Here is a 21,897-nt window from a genome sequence, read left to right as displayed (position 1 = left end):
TTTCTCTTGATTGGGAAAGTTACCCTTAAATTATAAATATAATTAAAAGTTCAGAGTGTTCACTATTTTTTTTTCTTTTTTTTTCATTGATATTAAAAACATCAGAATCTTCATATAATAAAGGTTCTAGCTTTTCCTTAACAGTTTGCAACTTAATTTACAGTTTAACTTACAAATTGAAAACTTAATATTTTAAATGATTACTTAACTCCGCCTATTAAAAAAACAAAAACAAACACGACAAAAAAAAAAAACATCCCTCCCCCCTCCCTTTATTTTTTGTAATTAACATTTGACTTGTTCATTTAATCTGATTTGTTCTAATCTTTTATAATTACTTACAAATTAACGATGGCAACAACGTACTCGGCACAGTCCAACCGATTAAGTAACTTAAATTGACACAGATATTAAGACAGAACACTTATGAGCAAGAATTGGTGAGCAAAATGTCACGAGTTTTTGATTATACCAAACACAGAGCAAACTTGACACATACACAGAAAAACAAAATATGTCACATAAAAGGCTTATTTTGCAGACTGAGTCACTAGCTACACATTAGCATAAAAATCTCATGATTAACAAAGAATATAAAACAAATTGTCATATTTACATCACTTCATATTGTTTGAATACTTCATCTATCCAGTGACAAAAAATGGCAGGATTTATTATATGCAAACATACATCGGGATGAGAAAGAACAAATGAATCTTGATTATCATTTTAAAATGTCTTCTAATGCACATAGCAGTTACAAAATAGTGAACGTACAAACTGTGGTGTAACCATAGCAAGGAATGTAGTGTATATTGACATGTTTTACGTTTAAAAAAAAATTCTACGTACATTTAAAGAAAAATTAAATTTTAGCGAAAATTGTTAAACTCCAAAACTTATAAGACCAAGGAAATTTAAATGTTTTAAACTACAGTACAACTTCATTCATCCTGAGACCAAAGGCAATCCGCATAATCTAAATTCTGGATAATCCAGGAAGTATGGGTAATAAGTAAAGCAAATCCTTAAATAAGCAGAATTACTGTTCATTACAACAGGAAACCATATGTTGCAGTAAGATTACATGGAACTGTTACATAGGGTGAAGGCACCAGTAACAGACATGCTTAATCACATGCATTACATCACTCTCAGGTAAAGTTTCTGAGCTTTTTAATATATGTAGACTTTTAAAGCTATTTTTCTCTCCTGCAAAAAAAAAAAAAAAAATCTCATCTAACATTTGGGTTCTTCTTGGGTTCTGGATCCTTTGAATTAGTTAAATCTATTTTTATTTGCTCAATTTCGAAAAAAGGTACAACCCCCCCCCCCCCAGTAACAGACACCGATAAATCTGGTAATATCCAGTAACAGATAGGATGAGGAAAGGGTAAGTAATGGACAAAACTACCCTTTTCTCTTCAAAATGTGCAAAAATTCTTTGTTTTTAGAATTAAAGCCTTATTAAATTTAAATGAACATGAAACACCTGCTAACCTTGTGGTGGTGGTTCATAACTTTTAACCACTGACTTTTTAATATCAAATGGCTCATGAAATTCATTCTGATAACATTAGATGGTTGCACTGTATTCATGGGCAACAGCAACATTAGTTTTACCGGCCAAAAATTCTTATTATAAAAATCCAAATTTACGACTGTCTGTTACTGATGCTGTTACCCAATACATATTTTTAAAAAAAAATTAATCAAAAATGTTTTTTACATAATTTCTTAACAAAAAATGGGTTTACTGTCTTCTGGTTTAAACACATGTCTTGTTTGAATAAAGCACAGTCAACTAATGTTTTGTCATTATAGTGTAGCTACTGTGGTGTTTGTCAAATTACCATAGTTTATTCTACAATCTACGCAGGAGTTGTCATTTAATGAAAATAAAAAGTGAATGTTCGGAGTACATGTAGTGCAGTAGTTATGCAATAAAATTGTAAAATTAACTATGCGGATATAAAGTTTTAAAAACAGCTACAAATTTTATAGGGATAAATGAGGTTTTACTGTAATGGACAGTTCGAAAGATAAGTTAATTTTACAAATCACCTAATGAAAGTTTCTATCATTCATGATTACTATAGTGTAAAAAGCATAAATAAACAACTCCTGCAGTTTTCCAACATATATGCTTTGATTTTAATTGAACAAAATAATCAAATAAAATGTATTTATAAAATGAAATGAATATTCATTCTTTAATTATACATAAAGTTTACATATTTGGTTAAAAATATGCATTAATTAAAAATCCAATAAGAATTTTGATTAAAATTGCACAACAATGTTGCAGTTCAATGAATAATTTTACAGTAATTTTTAAAATACCATGTATTTCTACTGATATGAAAGATTTCATCAAATAATGAGTCAAATCAAAAGAACACATAAGCTTTGGAAATACAACGTACTTTGGAACTTACTTTCATAAAGGATAACCAATATCAGCAAAGTGGTGTTCACATCTAATAGTTAATCAAATGCAAGTCAAATAAAATGTTTTTTTTTCTTTTTCTATAATTCATAAAATAATCAAAATTAATGCAGAAATATATTTACATAAAAAATTTTTGTTTAATAAAAACCAAACTAAGAAACATTGTTTAGAATTTTATGTAAGCAAAAAAAAAAGGCAAAGATAATTTGAAACACCAAGAATTGATATGAAACATAATTTTCAAACAAATTTAAATTTTTTAAATTTGAATCAAGCAAATATGAATAAGACATTTAGTTAGTTTTAAGTCAGAAAAAAAAGCCTTCTCCCCACCCCTCCCTCTTCCTTAACTTCCATGCTTTTTTAGCTAGTCAATGCAAAATTTAAGTAACATCAGAAGACATGTATGCAATTTAACTGATTCAAATCATTTTTCCACGGCTAATTAGTTATGACCCATTCAAATAAAATTTCTGTTTTCTATATATAATACAAAGTCTTTATACAATTTTGGCACAATAAATGCTTTCTCAATCTTGCTGGACATCAAAAGCTAAACCTTAAAACACTTTCAAATTTGCCAGAATTTGAATCACAAACAGCATTTTGAAAGCAGTGTAAATCATAACAAAATGCTTTATGGTTACACCATTTTTTTATTCTATAAAAGCAACTCTATGGACAAGGAGAAATTTTTGTACACAATAAAAAGCTGTACTACTATGTGGATCTGGCAAATCTGGTGTCTATGTTTGGATACTGCAATTTACTCCTTATTCTGAAATATTTCTCCAGTGATTTCAGAGTTGACAGTAGTTGTTTCTAAAAAAAAAGAAGAGAAATAAATACATGAAATAACAATTTAACCATAAACCAACAATACATTAGAAACTGAGAGGCGCAAATTAAGAATAATAAGGGTGATTTATTTCAACATCAGCTCAATGCAAATTATTTTTTTTTCTGTAAATAGCTAGAAAATACTGCTAGTTTAAGAAATAAATCAAAAATGAAATGAAACAGCAAAGGTTATTCAAATGAAAATTTATTCCTTTGGAAAAAATAACTAGACTGCGGTGTATCGTGATAATCGAACTCCGCTATTGTAATCGTAGTGACATCAGAACCTCTGACGTCACTGGGGAAAACATTCTCTCAGAACAGAGCAGATCGGAACGAACTCCGGAGATGTACGCATTGGCGACACACTCTGTCTTGTGGGCCGTGGTGGCCTGATCGGTAAGGCATTGGCCTTGTGAACGGAGGCTCTCAGGTTCGATCCTTGCTGGCCGAAAATCCAAAGTCGTCATTAATGGTGACTGGGCGATGTTAAATATGCTCGTGGTCACCATGTCCTCCAAGTGAAACGATACCTCTGGGGGGTGCTAGACCAGAGAGTTATTCCACCTCTGATTTGGTACTAAATTATTGAACTGTCCGTAGATGGTGCTGCCATCTATCGTGTTGTCTGAGCCAAATTGGACTGCAATTAGAATAGTAAAGTCTAGTGTTATAATGTGTGACTAGTTAATTACCCATTACATATCCCAGCAAGCATAGGTTCCATTAAAATGGGTTGCCAGACCTCCCGGTTTGACCGGGACAGTCTGGGGTTTTCAGAGAAAATCCCGGCGCCCCGACCGGATTACTTCAGATCCCGGAAAAAAATTAATTTGATTACAGATGACAAAAGATATATAAAAATAATTAACTGTGAAGGATTATTTAAAATAAAAACTTTGTCTTTTCTGTGTCTCAGAGTCAGATAAGTCCAAAAATTGAGATTTTCATTTTATTACTGAATTGTATGTAGTATCCTAGCCCATATCGGGCCACGCAAGCGTAATTCTTTAAAAAAAGAAAAATCCTCTGCAATTATTTACCAGTGTTAAAAGAACGTGCTTCCTATCTTTGCAAATGCGGCAGACAATTGTTTTTTCTATCTTCTGTAAAGTAGCGATTATGTGACTTACGTTAGTCTAGTTCTGAGGTACAGATTTGTAACATCGAATTGTAAAATGAATATCAATTAGCTTGTGAATATTTGTACAAGATTTGTACAAGATTAAAGACCAAAAAGTCCTAGCCAATGCAAAATACATGTAAATGTTGTTCTGATTTTTATTTCTCATTCAAAGTATTTCTTCTTACTAAAGTAACTTTAAAACATTAACATGTGGGACAAAAAATGTTTAAATGTATCTGCTTGCGTCACATACTATTTATTACTCCTGATTTAGGCTCATAATTAGTGTAACCCTTTATTCATAGCATTAAAAATGAACTACCTTCTAAAACACTTTAAAAACCAAAAAGGGGTGTGTTCCCCTTTTGAATATTTGAGACGCTGGTGGAGGGGGGGGGAGCATTCCGGTGTCCCGGTTTGATATTTCAGAAATCTGGCAAACCTACATAAAAGGAACCATAACATAGACAGAGAGCAAAAGGTTTTTTGTCTAAAAAGGTTAAAGTTAAAAAAAGGAATTGCACTAATTAAAATGCTTCATATCAAGATAGGCATTGATGAAATACTATAAATGGAGCGTTGATTATTGTAACTAAAAATTGAAAACACGAACCTTGTCTTGGAGATGACTGAACCAATAATGGAGTAACCAAATCATCGGAATCAATGAGATCTTTACCTATGTAAAAAAAAGTTAGATTTAATTTCCTAGTATCAAGATTAATTTATTAACAAGATGTACTATTGGAAGAAGATCTGTTTTTTGCAATCATATGTTTTGATAAGTTCACTATTAAAGCTATACCCAATTCCTTTATTTTTAAAATAGTGAAAAAAATACTTAAATTGAAACAGCACAAATAAAGCAATGCAAATGAATTAATTAATAAATGAATATGAAAGGAATTTATAAAATGATTGAATAAGCAAATGAAATGAACTATTTCACTTTGCCTCGCATGCACTTGACAAATTAGACAAAACATTTAAAATAAAAATAAGCTTAATATTAAAAAAAAAACCTTTCGAATTTTCAAAATTAATTTGAAATCTGAAATTTTGAATTCAAATTATGTTTTTCGCAATCATGAGTTGCAACAGGACCCAACTCATTGGTTACTACCCAAATCACATGTTTTTAGAAACGGCTCCTGTCCCTCCTCTTGGGCGGTTACGTGTGTACAGTTGTGTATGTGTAGGCTTGTATGTGTGCGTACACCTGTGTGTATGCACGTTGGCATGTGTGTATGTGTGTATGCACGTTGGCAAGTGTGTATGTGTGTATGCACGTTGGCATAAGTGTATGTGTGTAAAGACACGTGTGTGTATGTGTGTGAGTGTGTATGAGAGTGCGTGTATCTGGGACATAGATGCCACCGACCAGGAGCAGCGGCTACCAGGAGTCACGCCTGCAGAGGGCGGTGGGGTTGAAAAAGGAACTGGACATCAAGGATGGTCAAATGAAAATAATTAGCAATCGTGATTGTTCAATAAATAAATACTGTAAGAATATTTGCAGGTCTCAATTAATATTTAAAATGTTAATAATAAAAACTTTATCATTGTATAATAAAAATATTTTTTGACTTACAATAAAATATTACAATATTAATATGAATTTTCGAAAATTGCTCGTATTATCATATATTCTGACAGGGTTCCCACTCCAAAATGGAAATAAAGCAAAGCAAAGCATTTAAAAAGTACCCTTCTTTTTCTAACTAAAATGTTTTCATTAGGTCCATGGCAAATCATAAGATTTTTTTACTTAATCTATTATCAGGATTAAAAACTGGTTCCTGGAAACCTCAGTAACATATGGGCAAATTCAAAAATATAAATTTAAACTAAATGGAATGAAAATATTAGGATTATAGGATAAACGAATATCTTGAATAATAATAAAGCAGAAAGTCTCTCTGTCGGAATCTCTGTCTGTCAGGATCTCTAAGACGCGCGTAGCGCCTAGACGGTTCGGCCGATTTTCATGAAATTTTGCACAAAGTTAGTTTGTAGCATGGAGGTGTGCACCTTAAAGCGATTTTTCGAAAATTCGATGTGGTTCTTTTTCTATTCTAATTTTAAGAACTAAATTATCATAAGACGGTCAAGTAAATTACGAAATTATAATAACGTGGAACCGTAACATGGGTACAAGCCAATTGGCGAGAAAATTCACCATACATTATTTGAAAATATACAGGCGAACCAAAAGACCTTTTAATTTTTCTATTATGGGCGAAGTCGTGCGGGTACCACTAGTTAAGAATAAAAATATAAAATACTAAATTGAAGCAAAAAACTTTAAATTATTATTAAAAAAGTACAATATTACAAAAGACCAGAACAATCCTGACAAAACATTGCTGCCTGAATTTTTTTTTTTTTTTTTTGGGGGGGGGGGGGGGTCATCAGTGATCTTTTGAAGATGCTTTTTTAATGGATTTTGGTGAGACATGCGAAACAAAACAAACTTCTTTGCAGAGTTTCTGTTGTTGTGGAGAAACACTGCAAAATATTTAGCAGTTGACTATCTTGTTAATGCATAAAAGTTGGTAAGTTTGCAATTACGGACATAACAGTTGAATCTATTCATAACTTCAACAAAGACACGTGGTTTTTTCATTTAACAAAAAATATATGATCACATTTTAAAAATTAATTATAATTTTGCTGGATAAGAATCAAAACATTAACAAAGATGGGCAATTTTCCTTGGTAATTCATTGAAATTTTAAATTTTAGTAATGCAACAATTGGTTTTGCAATTGAAGAGATATTTGAGGAAAAAGAAAAGACAATTTTTGATCTTAAGGACTTACTAAAAGTAAAGCACCATGTCAAGAAAATTAAGAATTTTTGCTCAAAATGAAGCACTTTAAAGGGCACATGGGAAAAGTTATGTCTGATCTCCAGTTTCCTAATTGCAATTAACTACATGCCTCACTACATAGTCAAAATATTGTCAGATAGGTAGCACTAAAACAAAACTAATTTTACTATTCAACTTTGCCCAGCTATTTTACTTTGCTCTATTATAACCTTTATTTAATACAAAACAAAACAAAAAAAAAAAAAAAAAAACTGAAGAACCATGCTGTTTTTAAATGCTTGTAACTTTAATGAAAGTTTTATAAAAAAAACCTCAGTATGATGGTGCTGATTTGACATTTGTGAAATTCTTTTGGAATGCTACCCAGTGATGTTCCCATCAATTTTTCTGAGGGTATACTCACACACTCACAGTAATCAGTTATGCACAATATGTGTATGCGATCATGTACATAGTGTGTCATAATATGAAAATTTTTGAAGCTTGAGGGTATACGCTATCTGCCTAAACAATGTTTGAGTATACGGCCTCTATGGAGTATTAGTACTTTATTTAACCCCTACGGGAACACCACAGATGCTACCTTCCTAATTGCTTGCTAAGAGAATCCTAATAAAGTGAATTCATTCAAAACATGAGTCAATCAACTAGACGCAGCCAATCTGGGTCTAATTTTTATACTTACTTCCTGTATCAGGATGAAGTTGCATACACATAGTTATATTTTTAACTTCTTGTTCCAACCCCTAGAAAAATATTGAATCATTATTGTCTGAAGTAACAAATGAAAACAAATACAAGATGAAAGCTAAAAACCTAACATACTTCTATTTTTAAGTCTCTTGATGCCATCATTTCATCAAAAACTTGATGAAGCATAGCTCTCACAAGCTCAGTTGCATTTCTGTTGCTTATAAGATGGGATCTGGGAATTCTTTCAAACTTAAAGATACAGAAAATGTATTTAGTAAATTAATGAAAATGAAAATTCAGTTAAAATTCCAACTACGTATAGAAAGTTATAAAATTAAATTACCTTTCTAAGAAGAGCAGCAAGTAGCACCAAAATATCATGAGTATCCTCTAAAACTTCTAAAGAGTTGCTTCGGTTATGCAATAAAATGCCGAGAGACAATTCTTCATTTACTATGTGGAAAATACTTTCTGAAATCTAAAAGAAAAATTTGGCTTCAGAACAGTTATTTTTATTTTCATTCAAGAATATTTTTGGAAAATATATTTTTTTACCCCTTTTTGGCATGCTTAATTTGAATCATTAAAAAAAAAAAAATCTTCCTTCAAATGATTTCTACGATGGTGTTTCACTGATTTTGGGAAAATTGAGTAGCATGCGAACATTTTCATTGGATTTAATCTGCAGAATAGCAAACATTTTGACATAGTCAATGTAGAAAAGCTAATGGAGGTAGCATAAAAAATAAAACATGCATCTTAAAAACAGGTATAAAATTCTACGCAAATATAATCTGCACTGGATAAATTAAAAACTGAAAAATGAAATAAATGTTTATTCAAATTATAAATGTGCAACTTTATTTTATACTATTCCACTTTATACCTACTTCCTTTTATATTTACTTCAAATTTGAAACTTGAGTTTCTTTAAGCTACCTCTAAGTATTCTGTATTTGTGATTAAGTTTTCAATCATTACTTTTAGACATAACAGAACAAAATTCAAGGGTAAAAACAGCCAGAAAATTCCTTTTTTTTTTCTTTTTTGTACCACACTAATGCTGACCAGCATATTAAATTACATTAAGAACCTCCTGCATTCAAAAATTACGAAATATTTTTCAAGTCTACATATGAATGCTTCACTACAGACATATATATGATCAAACAAAATGTAAAATTTCAAAATACCGGTCATGAAACCAAATATTGATAATAGGTTTAGCAACAAAATAAGCATTTTCAAAACATACCCCTTAATTATGTGATAAGTACTTTAAAGCCTATTAAATTATTATCAAACAAAATGAGCGCTAAAAAGAGTTTCTTATTGTGTGACGAAAAGGAACATTTTAAAGACTAGTTCATTATTTTATTTTTTATCACATTATACATCTGATACACTTCTTGTTTAATATTCATACAAATCTCAGGTAAAAAAAAAATTCTCCAAAATTAAAATTAATACAACTGCAAGATGCTAGGGTCATCACAAATTTTTATTGAATATTGAACTATAAGATTCATCATTTGCATCTAAAACCCAATCTGACGTCAAAAACCATATTTGGTTATAAACATTTGAGAATTTTAGGTCTATCCTATTTCCATAAATATTTCGAATATTTTGTTTAAATAATTGATTTTTCAGTGCAGAGATTTAGTACTTTATTTAACACCTGACTGACATCGCACAAATGCACACTATATTACTTCGGTCCATTAATACAAAGATAAGAATAAGGACAAACAAGGGCTGACAAATTACAGGAATAGCTTACTTTACCGTTTTGTTTATGTAATCTATATCAGGAGCATTTGATAATTTCATTGGATGATTTCTGTCAACTTCCAGTTGTTCTAAACGTAACGTCAGATTACCATGTATAAAATTTTCCAGAGAAAAAATATGAGACTAAAAATAAAAACAGAAAAATATTGCAATACATAAGTAAAATATTATGAAATTCACAGCATATCTGGGAGTATAACTTTATGAAATAGGTTTATTGCAATGTTATTTGCATTTTAGTGATTGTAAGGGTCAGTACAAGTTGTTGATGTTTAATTTTTAAAATTTAAAAGCTTTTAACATTTTAAATTACTTTCACAAAAATTATTAATAATCATCATGTACAAAACAAAATATGGCAGTCAAGAAAAAAAAAATAAAATAAAGACACAGGGTTTAAAATTATACACTAAAAAATCAACTTTAGGCTCCTATAAGAATCATTTCTAATTAAACAAAAATGTAATAACCAAGAATAAATTCTTGCTAATTAATTTCCTCATAATCATAGCTATCTACTATAAATAATAAAAAAAAAGAGTAAAATTAAAATCATGCATTGCTAAACATGGAAAGTATCTTGCAGTATCTACAAATGAATAATAAGTCTGATATGAATTATACAACTTTAAAAATCAAAATATCAACACATATTTTGTTTAAAGATTTATAAAAAAAGTTATAAATCATGTAATTTGTTTACCTAATGTGTCAGTGACAACAATTATACAAACAGGACAAGTAGGTTTTAAGAAAATCATTATGTTTTCCATTGTAGATATTATTTCTCCTTTTTTAATGCATTTAAGAATAAAAAAAATTTCTATGTAAGAAAAAAATATTTTAATTAAAAGCATCAGTACAAACTTACATGAAAATACTAATGAAGACTGTCATCAAAATTAATATTTATGGTTTCTTCCACTATTCATATATGTGTGAGACTTCTTTTATTATATTAGGATCAAAAAAGTTCTTTGAAATGTGAAAATTTGGTTTTAATTTTTTTTATAAGAGCACAGAGTTACATGAATATTTTCTGCTTTCACAATTTAATATATTTTCTTTTCTTGTTCTGGCTGCATCATCTACCGAGGACGCCAAAAATGTGCAGTTATAAGCGCAGTTTTATGCTACTCTAAGTGCTCTTGGACTTCTTTAGTTATTTTTTTTTTCTCATGTATTTAAATATTCTAGTGTTAAGATCTTTTTACACTATGCATTGCTTCAAGGGTACATAATATATCTCAATAAATCTTAAGTAATCAAGCAAATTTGGTAGCATATGAAGTTTTGGTTGAAATATGATTTTTGGTCTATTTTGAAATGCAAAAGACTGAAAATGATGATACTTAAAAAATTATAAAAGAACAACTTGGATTTTTTTTCCCATGTGATTTTAGAAAAACTTATTTGGTCTGCCTTGTACCTAATAGGTGTTTGTTGCAATTTATGCACCTAATAGAAAAACTACATAGATTTACAAAAAGAAAAAATAAATAAAAATATTAAAAAAACTATTTAGCAAACTTGCATTACCTTAAAAAATATAAGTTTATAAATTTATTAAACCAGTAATTTATCTATAAAGCTTTGCTAGTTACTAGGCATTAATTTGATTTTAATCTTTGCAATAACATACAAAATTTATAAAAACATTTGGGGGGGGGAGGGGATTAAAAAAAAAAAAAACACTTGGTTAAACCAACATGGTTTAAACCAAACAACCCTGGTTGCAGGTAGAATACTGATGCTGTAAAGATTCTTAAGCCTCAAAACAACACATATATTAGTTAGTTCTCTATATTGACGACATAGGGAAGGAAATCAATTGGTTTGCATTTGCACCTAAAAATTTGGGGTAAAATGGAAACACACTAAAAAAAGGGGGGGGGGGTACAAGGATTTTTTTCAATATAATAGTCATAAAGGACATTTTTTACACTCTGTAACTCTTAAGGTACAAAGTCTTTCTTGAATGAGAAGCACAAAATTAATTCCTTAATCCACCTACCAGTAATCAATACTGAAACATTGAAATTTTGTTTCCATTCATCTCAATACCCACTGAACTTTTTTTTTGCTGAATATTTGGAAGTCAAATTTTGACTTGCAGTTTCAAAGAATGAGTGTTAACTTTTTATTCATGCATGAGAAATGAGTAAGCAAAAGCCTTGTCCACCATGAATCAATAAAAACATTTTTTAATTTTTAAAGCATTTACTTAATTATAACCAGTTTTGCATACATTTTATTATAGCACAATTTTAAAATCTAGTAAGTTTTAAAGAAAATAAAAAGAGCATTGTTAATTGCTTTAAAAACTGAAGTAAAGAAATACTCACATTCTGGGAGTGTGAATCATTTACAATCCAAACTATTGCATCATTTAGAGTTTCAACAGTAGCATTTATTTTGTTCATGGAAATTAAAACATTTGAAAGTTGCTGAAAAAGGAAATATTAACAATCAACAAACATCAAACAAAATTAGAAAAATAAGAAATATGCCACATAATAAACCATTAAAAGAAAATATTAGCTAACATAAGCAATTTAAAGTGTGAAGCAAAGATAACATTAACCTGTCCCAAAAAAGACACTTCAAAGACTTTTAATCAATAATTTAACTTCAAATTTTCTAACGATATATTTTTTCCTCCCTGTACATAAAAAGAAAACAATAAATGAATTAACAAAAAGTTGAGAAAATGATACACATTCATTTTTAAAAGATAGTGTGGATTACCTTTAAAAAAATGACATGTTAAAAAAATTTCCACAAGCAAAATTAATTTAAAAAAAAAATACAAGGAGCAGTAATTAAGCATTATATCAAAAAAATCACATTAAAAAAGAGGTAGTTGAAATTTTAACATTTGGCCAGGTAATTAAAACCCTTTAACCACCAAAAAAAAAACTAATTTTTCTTCTTAAAATATGTTAATGTAATCATTTAGCAAAATAGAAACAAAGAAAAATTAAGATTATTATACATACCCCTTCTAAATAAGAGAATTTTTGCATCGCTAGCTGCACAGTAGACTGCAATTTTGTATTATTCACTGATGTATTTACAGATGACTTAGACTGAAGATCAGTGGAATTAGTAATTTCTTGCATCATTATCTGAAATAAAACACAAAACTGAAGTAAGGGTGATTTTAAAATTAGTAGAGAGCTGCTAAACTTATAGCTTTTCAAAATGTAAATATTAGATGAAAATTTCTGCAATATAGAAGTTCATCCTGCTTTCTTTACTTCTGCTCATTTTAAGAAGCAAAACTGTAGAAGTATTGCAGGGGTAGTTGATAGCCGAAATAAGCTTTTGTAAAACTTATTTTACCAAGTCAAAATTACTGTTTTCTACTTATCAAGTTCTTTTAAAACATAATTGCTTGCATACTTCATTAATTGCATAAGCATGTGTTTTTAAACATTTCAAATAATTACTAATAGCTAATAGTTAGCTAAAAAAAATCAGTGCTTGGGGTGAAGTGAAGAAATATTACTATTTTCATTAAGTGGAAAGGCTTTGGCGACTAATTTCCGATTTGATGAAAATATAAGGATCTAAAGTAATAATCAGACAGGTGTTTTAAAATCATGAGATGAATTATGTAGCATTAAACAAAAAGGTCCTAAAATTTTGAAGAAGGTAGCACCAAAGGGCACCCTAACAAAAAAAATAAATAAAAAGTCCCTGAATGTAGAAGTCTTGCAAACTTCTTCAGGAAGTGTACAAAAAACTTTTTTTCACTTGCATAGAAAAAAATTTAAAGAGACAAAGTATGATTTCATATGAGAGATGCATATTCCTATACAATTCTTTTTGTTACTGTTCCCTTCTAACCATCTTCAAAATTTGGCTACACATTTTCTGATCATTCTGTGTATGGACATACATTAAAACAAAATTATTCATGAATAATATGCAAGAAAAATAAGTACTTTCATATTGTCCAATTCTCCAGAAAGGTTTTGAGCAGTAGTTTGTATACTAGACTGTTGGTCTTTGAGCTCTTTGACATTAGATTCTAGAGCAGTCATCTTACTACCAAAACTGGCCACACTCTGAAACGAAAAAATATATACATTAGCTTTATTTATTTATAATTTCTTTTATTTACTTAATTATTAATTCTGCGGTTTTTATTCAAACATATTTATTAATTAATATTTTGTTTCTTTTATTTATTTATTTTTTTTTTTTTAAATATCATCAGTGTTTACACAAATTTTGAATGAAGCTGTACTTCAAATATTAATAATTAGCTTACAATAGAATTAACATGAAATATTAGCATTTTTTTACTAAAAAGGGAAAGAAGAACTTGAACTCCATACACATAAATGTGTAATGAAAATACATAAAAAATAACATTTCTTTTTAATTGCAAAGTTGTAGTAACAAATTCGTTATTAAAATTGATAAGTTTGGCTACAAAGATATAAAACTCCTAGCTTGTTTAGATACATCATTTAACTATAGGTATCCAAACTTAATGTAACTGCAACTCAGAGAGTAAAGGAGAACTTTGCTCAAAGTTTTGAAAGTATTTTGATGTTTTCAGTTCTTCACATACAATGATAGCAAACAATCTGTAATGATCAATGCAACTGTACACTTGAAATGCAGCATCAGATATATCAGTCTACAATGGTACTTGAAACTAAAGATAACATAGAGACTTTAAAGTCTACAATGGCATATAAATTGCAAAAAGTGTTGGAACCTCACCTCAGTGCTGGCCAAATTAAAACCTCAAGTCTCAGGTCAGACCTCAGTCTGCTAACGCACTTGAAATGCAAAACATGCCAGATGCTTAAAGTCGACAACGGCACATGAACGAATGGCATCAAATCGCAAAGTTCAATCAAGGAAGTTATGTAGCATCAGATAAAAGAAAAACTAATTTCTGAAATAGCCTGGTAGTGACCATTCTGAAATTTGGACTTCTTTTACATTAAACAGAATGAGCTCATTGCATAGCTGCAAATGTTGAAAACTGAAAACTAAGAACACATGCATAAATTCGGGAGATTTGCCGTTTATAAATTTGAGAGTAAAAGGGATTTTTAAAATATACAGTTTGGCCAAATTATTAGACTGTTTTAAAAGCATTCTTCATTGATTACATAACTATAGACACATTAACGAACAGTGAAATAATTATCTAATATTTAGCATGCATTCCCTTGTTCTTGATGAGCATTTTAAGTCTTTTTGGCATACTTTCACAAGGTTTACACCATTTCTAAACTTTTGTAAAAAAGGAGGTAAAAAATTGTTTATACTCACTATTATATATACTTACATACACATACTCACTAATTACCTAAAAATAACTTTACATACAACAGAACACACTAATAAAAAAGAACTAGTGAACTGTTTAAGCTGATTGAGGTTATGTTCCTGGTAGGTAGACAAACATAGAACATAAACAAAGCAGACAGTGCTGCCAAGTGCAAACATTAAATTATTCTAAAATAACGTAATAATCAGTGTAAAGTATGTAATGTACTTTAACAGTAAAATAAATAGTATTTTAATCCAAAAAGTGTACAAAAAACAAACAAAAAATCTCTTTAGTCTAATAATTTGGCCAGCACTGTAAGTAAGAATTTCTTAAATAAGAATAGTATAAGACCCAAAATTCAGCATTTAGAAATCTGGCAGGATCTAAAATTCAGTAACTGAGATCATTATTGTTACTTTTTTTGGGGAAAAAATAAAAAAACCTTTTTAGGTTTAAAAAAAACTCTTTTAAAATAGGCAAAATTTTGTTTTCTCTTTCATGTGATAATAAACTCCTTTCAGCAAGTAAAGATTTAGGAAATTTAGAGAAAAATCAGGATTGTTTCACTACATTTTTTAAGAAATACCAAATCAGAGAGAAGGAAAATGAAATAAACATGTATCAAAAACGACAGTTTGTCTTTGCGAAATCAGTGTCATTTTACAGTAGGGATTTTTCTTGAAATTCTAATCACCAAAAAAACCCTTTTTTTGGAGAATTTTGGTATTTTGATGAAAATTAGTGAAATATTTGCCTCATTTGAGAGTTTGCTACTGTGCTAAGTGCAAAAGTTGTACAGTGAAACCTGTGTAAGTTGACCACTTGGACTGCACTAGTTTAGTGGTCACCTTAAAGAGGTGGTCAACTTATGGAGGTTGAATTATATGATAGAGATCTAGTTCTGTGCCTGAAAATAGTGGTCAACATAGACAGGTGGTCAACTCATTCATCTGCATATGAATTCAAAATGAGAAACTGTTGTTTAAAGTTTTACGCCGCCATATATTATTTGATTCAGAACATATTTTAAAGAATTTTTTAAAAAATACTTCCTATTCACAAATGATCAGAAAACATTACATATAGGTAAAATATGTTATAAAGAATCACGTCGTGACTGCAACTCAATAAAAAGTACACATACAACTTTTATCCTTAGCACGGCAGAAAGTATCAAAACTTGAAAGGAATCTGCTGCAGCTTTGTTAATAGTTGGTAGTTTTGTCATTTAGTGATTTGTTTTCAGACTACAGCACTTTAAGAAAAGTTGCCACCTTCCTGTATGACTTTAAGAGTGGTTTTTCTGCATTTGCAACTTGAACAACAGAAAGCCAGAAAAACTTCTATCTGGCAACCAGTGGCGGATACAAGGGTAGGGTCATAGGGGTCATGACCCTCCCTAAACCGTTGACAATGGTATCCCTCCACATTGTGTTCAAACACTGTATGAATAAATTGTAAACGATTTCAGTTGTCTTTTCGATTCATTAATTATTTTTGAAAGTAAATTTTTGAAATTTCATTATTCATTGTTTATGAAATTAATTTGCAAAGCCAATTATGATTCTTTGGTGTGACCCCTCCTAAAATGGTAGCCTGTATCTGCCCCTGCTGGCAACTTGATGAGTATTAGACAGCTAGTCACAACAATCATTTTATCTGAAGGCAGCAATTGAAATGCTGGATGAGATCAGAGACCTCTTGGTTTCAAGCAGAAAGTTACCACTAGACAGCAAGTTAAGATTTTGGCAAGTTAGAAAGCTTTGCATTATCTTACCTCTGAAAGAGAATGTACATCTTTTGGTAGTTGCTGTATGGCAGGAGCAGCAGCAATACTTTCTTTTAAGTTGTTGGTAACATCTTTTAAAACTTTTATCTGAAAAGAAGTTACTTAAAATATTAAACACAGCAATATTAAAATAATAATAATAATATTTATAATTTTTTATTGAAAGAAAAGGAAGATTCAAGAAAAATAAATGAGGGGGTTGAGAAAAGGGATTACTCATTATGATTCATATTTGTTTAAAATGACACTTAATTTTAATTTGTTGCTGGGGTAATTAGTATAACATTCAACAGTGTATTCCTCATATATGAGTAAAAAAAAGAAAAGAAAACTTCTTCCATTAAATAACTCAAAACCTATTTCAGAATCAGAATTGTTTTGGTAGAAGCAGGGTTGGCAAGGTTTTGGACACTGGTAAAAACCACTGTAAAAACCCTGGTTTTTACCGTCCTGTCCAAAACCCTTGTGTCCAAAACTGTCCGAAAGTGTCCAAAACTATATTTTTAGAGAAATTGTATTTTGTGAAAAAACATCAAAAACAGAATAAAATGCATCAAAGTAAAGTTTTATATTGAACATTTATTCAATGTGAACATACAACTTATTTAAGCCGCTGATTTTAATCTAGTTACAAAAGTTGAATTCTTGATTTAAATTTGTATGCATGAGTTTATTTTATTTATTTATTTTTTATTATTATTTATTTATTTATTTATTTTTTATAATGGTAACCAAATTTACTTATGCTAGTGCATGTGTGCCAATGAAAGCAGGGTTGGCAAGGTTTTTACCATCCGGTTCAAAACCTTTGTATCCAAAAATGTCCAAAACTATTTTTTGAAAAACCATATTCTGTGAGAAAATATCAAAAACAGAACAAAATGTAAAATGTGTTTTTTTTTTTTTTTTTTTTTGGACTATTTAATATATTTATTTAATGTGAACATTCAAGTATAAATATATATATAGCTTATATATACAGCAGATTTTAATCTAGTTACATAGAAACTAAATTCTTCATTAAATATTTCAATTTGTATGCATGTGTCGAAAGAAAGTGTTCAAAATATAGTGCAATAATTGACTTAAATGCAATAAATAATATTTTTTTTTGTATTTACAGAATGTATTATATTAAAAATATGAACTAAAAAAAGAATAGCACAAGTTTTAAAATATAAGTTATAAATGGAACTGAAATTAGTTGTCTTGGTAGCAATGTGAATTTTCTTTCATGACTCTACCAACTGTTACAAAAGGAAGTTTTTATGTGATAGAGTTATTGGCATTTTAAAGTAAAATATTTTTTAAATGAACATTTTGGAGAAAAGTATTATCAAATACTCATTAATTAAACCTCATTAATATTTATATTTATGCATTAAATATTGTAGTAATTACAAATTGATTAGATTACACCCCTTTAGCTTTAGCATAGTTTTGGACAGTTTAAGACACTTATGGACACTTTTGGACGGTAAAAATCACCTGTCCTGTCCTAAACTAGTTTTGGACAGTCCAAAACCCAACCCTGGGTAGAAGAAAGTTGATAAATACAGAAGAAAATAAAGTTCTATACAGCACTTGTTCAGTTTAAAACATGAAAAAGAAATGTGTATTAATAAAGGAAAATTTATAAACTAGAATAAAAACCTTCCTTTATTCAAATTAGATTTTTTTTCCCATGATCATTTTCTTGCTCAAGAAGAATATTATATTAATTAGATAATAAATATATAATAATAATTAGATAATAATATTATTATATAATGAGTAATTAAAATGTCAGTTCAGTCTCTGAAAATTCGTCCATTTTATACCAAAATATGATACAGTTGAGAAATGAATTGAATAATTCTAATTTATATAATATTTTCAGGGAATAAATTCACAATAAAACTGGATAATTTGATATTTCTACTTCTTTCTTTCTTTTTTTTTTACAAGCCCAGAGAAAAATTTTAAGCCAAAAATCTTGTTCAATAAAAACTTTGCACATGTACCACAAAAAAACAAAAGCTAAAAAATAAGAGGATGTAATAAAAATGGCAATAGTTAATAAATATTTCATGTAATTATTTCAAATAGGTTTGGATTTAAAAATTAACATCATTGAAGAAAATATGTTACCACATCATTTAAGCCGTTCAATTTACGGAAACTAATTTTCAACATAAAAACAGTTCAGAAACAAACATTTCCATGAAATATGCAAAAAAAGTTACGGAAAAAATACTTGCCTCTGAAGTTATATTATCTATATCAGCAATGTTTTTCCGCACCTCAATGTACAACATAGTAACATTAGAATCCAGCTGCTTTAATTTAGAATGTATCACATGTAGAGCTTCTGGAGTGTTTCTGTTGCCAGCTTCAACTACAAAACACAGTATTTCATAAATAAAAACAATTCATAAAATTTTTTCAAAAACAGAATTTCTATTTCATAAAGATCAACATACATGCAAGTACAATGTATAACATCAAAGCTTGAGACAAGAGAAAATAAATGTACGCACATCAGGAACATCAAATTATGACACTTAGAAACTAAACACAGCGCCTACATAAATGAAACAAATAGAACTATTTCAAGTTAGAAAGATGCGCAGGAGCAGATTAGTTAAAGGGAAATTTGAGCAATCTGCGAAAATTTGTGGAGTTGATTTTAACAATCAATTTGTTGCAATTGAAAACTTTTTTCGACAACAACACAATATGCTTTCGTACTTGCTAACTTTTAAGGATTACATGTAAAATTTACACATTATGGTGGAAGCATAATTTACGCATTTGTGCTTTGGTCCCAATGTTATGCATTTTGAAATCATACTGCATCTGTTTGTACAAAACTTTCCTGCTGTTGTTTTACAACATAATTCTTTCACTTAGACATCATTAGTTTTGTACTGACCATCATTTTTAACTTTTAATGTATTTTATATAATGGTGATAGCAGATATGTACGATGGTCATTTTGCCACGCCCACTCTAAAACTTTTAATCTAGTTGCACACTACATACACACATATCTAACAGAAAATTTCCTCAACAGCTTCTTGCAGTGTAGAATACAAAGTTATGAAAAAATTGGCAACATGAAATAAACTAGATTAAAAATTTAAAAAAATCTGAGGAAGTCCATAATTAAAAACAAAAACAAACAAAAAAAATGATACAGGCAAATTTTCTGGGATAGATAGATTTTGACTAGGATGCACCAAATATTCGCTTGGTATTCGGTATACTGCGTATCGGCAAACAATTCAAATATTCAGTTCAGACAAATACTTCACAATTCGGCAACCAAATAGTAAACAAATTTAAATACAGTGAAACATCATTTATACTGTTTTGAAGGGACTGCATGAAAAAAAGTGTTTTTATGAAAACATTTATAATAGGTATATGTTAATATGTATTGGACTCTGCAGGGACCAGTTTAAAAAATGTATAAATCATAAAAGCGTATAAAAGAGAAGCATATAAATGGTACTTCACTGTATTTGACAATTGGTAAGCTAATGTATATTTTTTATACAATAAATTAAACTTATAGTATAGTACCATAGGCTCAAGTTGTTAGTCACCAATATTACCACATTCAAAGATATTTTAATGCAAAAACAATGTTAACACTCAGGTGTTAAATTTAAATTTTGTTGCTTTTAAATTTTTCTTCAATTTTGTGACACATTATATTAACCTCTTACTAATTACTAACTCATTCAAATATGAAATAGGAAACCAGAATAAAAAAAACACCCCACCACAATATAAAGTGTTCATAAATATGTAAAATGTAATGTTAAATCAACTAACTGCTGTTTATAGTGATTGATAAAACATAAAAGAAACACCTACCTAAATATAATATTTTGGCAATAATTTAAAGCTTTACACCAAATGCATTATTATGTATTGTTACAAAAATACTTCTTAATAAATTGTAATGATATTTTAAGCAACTTGGGTTTGTATTTGTATACAAGGTAAATACAAGATTCCTTTTTTATATAATAGTGTGTTACATGGATTATTAATAACCAAATCACATATCTGACAAGAAATTAGTTATAGAGTTACTAATAAACATAAATCAAACTAAACAATTACAGTTGGCTCTCTGTTTAACGATTTTCAAGGGACCACAAAAAATTGTCGTAGGTAGAAAGCGTCCTTAAATAGAATGCTTTTAACACTGTAGTGGACTATCTGGGACCGTGAAAAGCCGGCGTTAAATAGAGAAAGTCGTTAAATAGATCGCCGTTAAACAGAGAGCCAATGTAGTATATAAATTTGATTTTGATTTTGGAATGACGAGTTCCATCTTTTTTATGATTTATTTTAAATCAATAATTATAGAGGGCCTGTGAGATGGCGTAAATAACTGGAGGTTATTTGAGCAGGTCGCTCAAAAAATCACTCAAGCACACCTGGCAACCTGTTCATGTATTCAGGGTCGCCGAGAGCCAAAGCTCACGTGGCCTCTTGTCAGCCCTGCATGTCCCCATTAACACCAAGTATAAAACATTTTTAGTAGACTATTTTGTGATCATATTAACCCCTTTACCACCCGAGACTTGCAAGTCACACAATTGTCAGGTTTTTTTATGGGAGATATTTGAGTTGTTTTGATTGACTAAACTAATTTGCACTCTCATACTGAGCAGCAAAAAAAGGACACTAGACAGTTTCAAATGATTTGAAAAGAAAAAAATTGACCCCAAAAGCTAGGATGGCCAAACATCTTCCATATATGAGAACTAACAATGTTGTGACAAGTGGTATGTACCGTATTTTGGGGAATATGCGCAGCGGTACAAGAAAAAAAGCAAAAAAATTGCTGGTGCGGCGGATACAGTCCTTTTTTTATTTCAAGTAAAAAAAATCCAAGTTTTTAAAAAACATTGAAAATACTGCCAATAGATAGCACCACATCGTCCTGCTGCCGGAAGATAATGATTAATGTAGAAAAAGGAAGTCAGTTTCAATATTTTTTTCTTGATATAAATCAACATTTTTCGATGTTTGCATACTTCTATTTTGCTTCTGATTTCTATATAAA

The 21,897-nt window shown here is 29.6% G+C and overlaps 1 protein-coding gene across 2 annotated transcripts in view; it reads right to left on the bottom strand.

Moving 5' to 3' along the window:
* Nucleotides 1–2,818: 2,818 nt before the first annotated feature.
* LOC129216257 (EF-hand calcium-binding domain-containing protein 14-like) overlaps nt 2,819–21,897 on the bottom strand; it is a 97,997-nt gene continuing 78,918 nt past the window's right edge. For both annotated transcript variants that reach the window (XM_054850456.1, XM_054850457.1), the window contains exons 3-13: nt 19,070–19,206; nt 16,818–16,916; nt 13,689–13,811; nt 12,738–12,866; nt 12,084–12,185; nt 9,733–9,861; nt 8,288–8,422; nt 8,077–8,193; nt 7,937–7,997; nt 5,032–5,097; nt 2,819–3,274 (exon numbers count right to left, since the gene is read on the bottom strand). In XM_054850456.1, the coding sequence (XP_054706431.1) occupies nt 3,219–3,274; nt 5,032–5,097; nt 7,937–7,997; nt 8,077–8,193; nt 8,288–8,422; nt 9,733–9,861; nt 12,084–12,185; nt 12,738–12,866; nt 13,689–13,811; nt 16,818–16,916; nt 19,070–19,206 (1,154 nt within the window). In that variant the 3' untranslated portion in view covers nt 2,819–3,218. The remainder of the gene's footprint in view (nt 3,275–5,031; nt 5,098–7,936; nt 7,998–8,076; nt 8,194–8,287; nt 8,423–9,732; nt 9,862–12,083; nt 12,186–12,737; nt 12,867–13,688; nt 13,812–16,817; nt 16,917–19,069; nt 19,207–21,897) is intronic.

This window comes from Uloborus diversus, chromosome 2 (genome assembly GCF_026930045.1).
Source record: "Uloborus diversus isolate 005 chromosome 2, Udiv.v.3.1, whole genome shotgun sequence".
NCBI classification, from domain to species: domain Eukaryota; kingdom Metazoa; phylum Arthropoda; class Arachnida; order Araneae; family Uloboridae; genus Uloborus; species Uloborus diversus.
The sequence above is the reverse complement of the archived record's forward strand: the minus strand, read 5'-3'. Positions and strand labels throughout refer to the sequence as shown.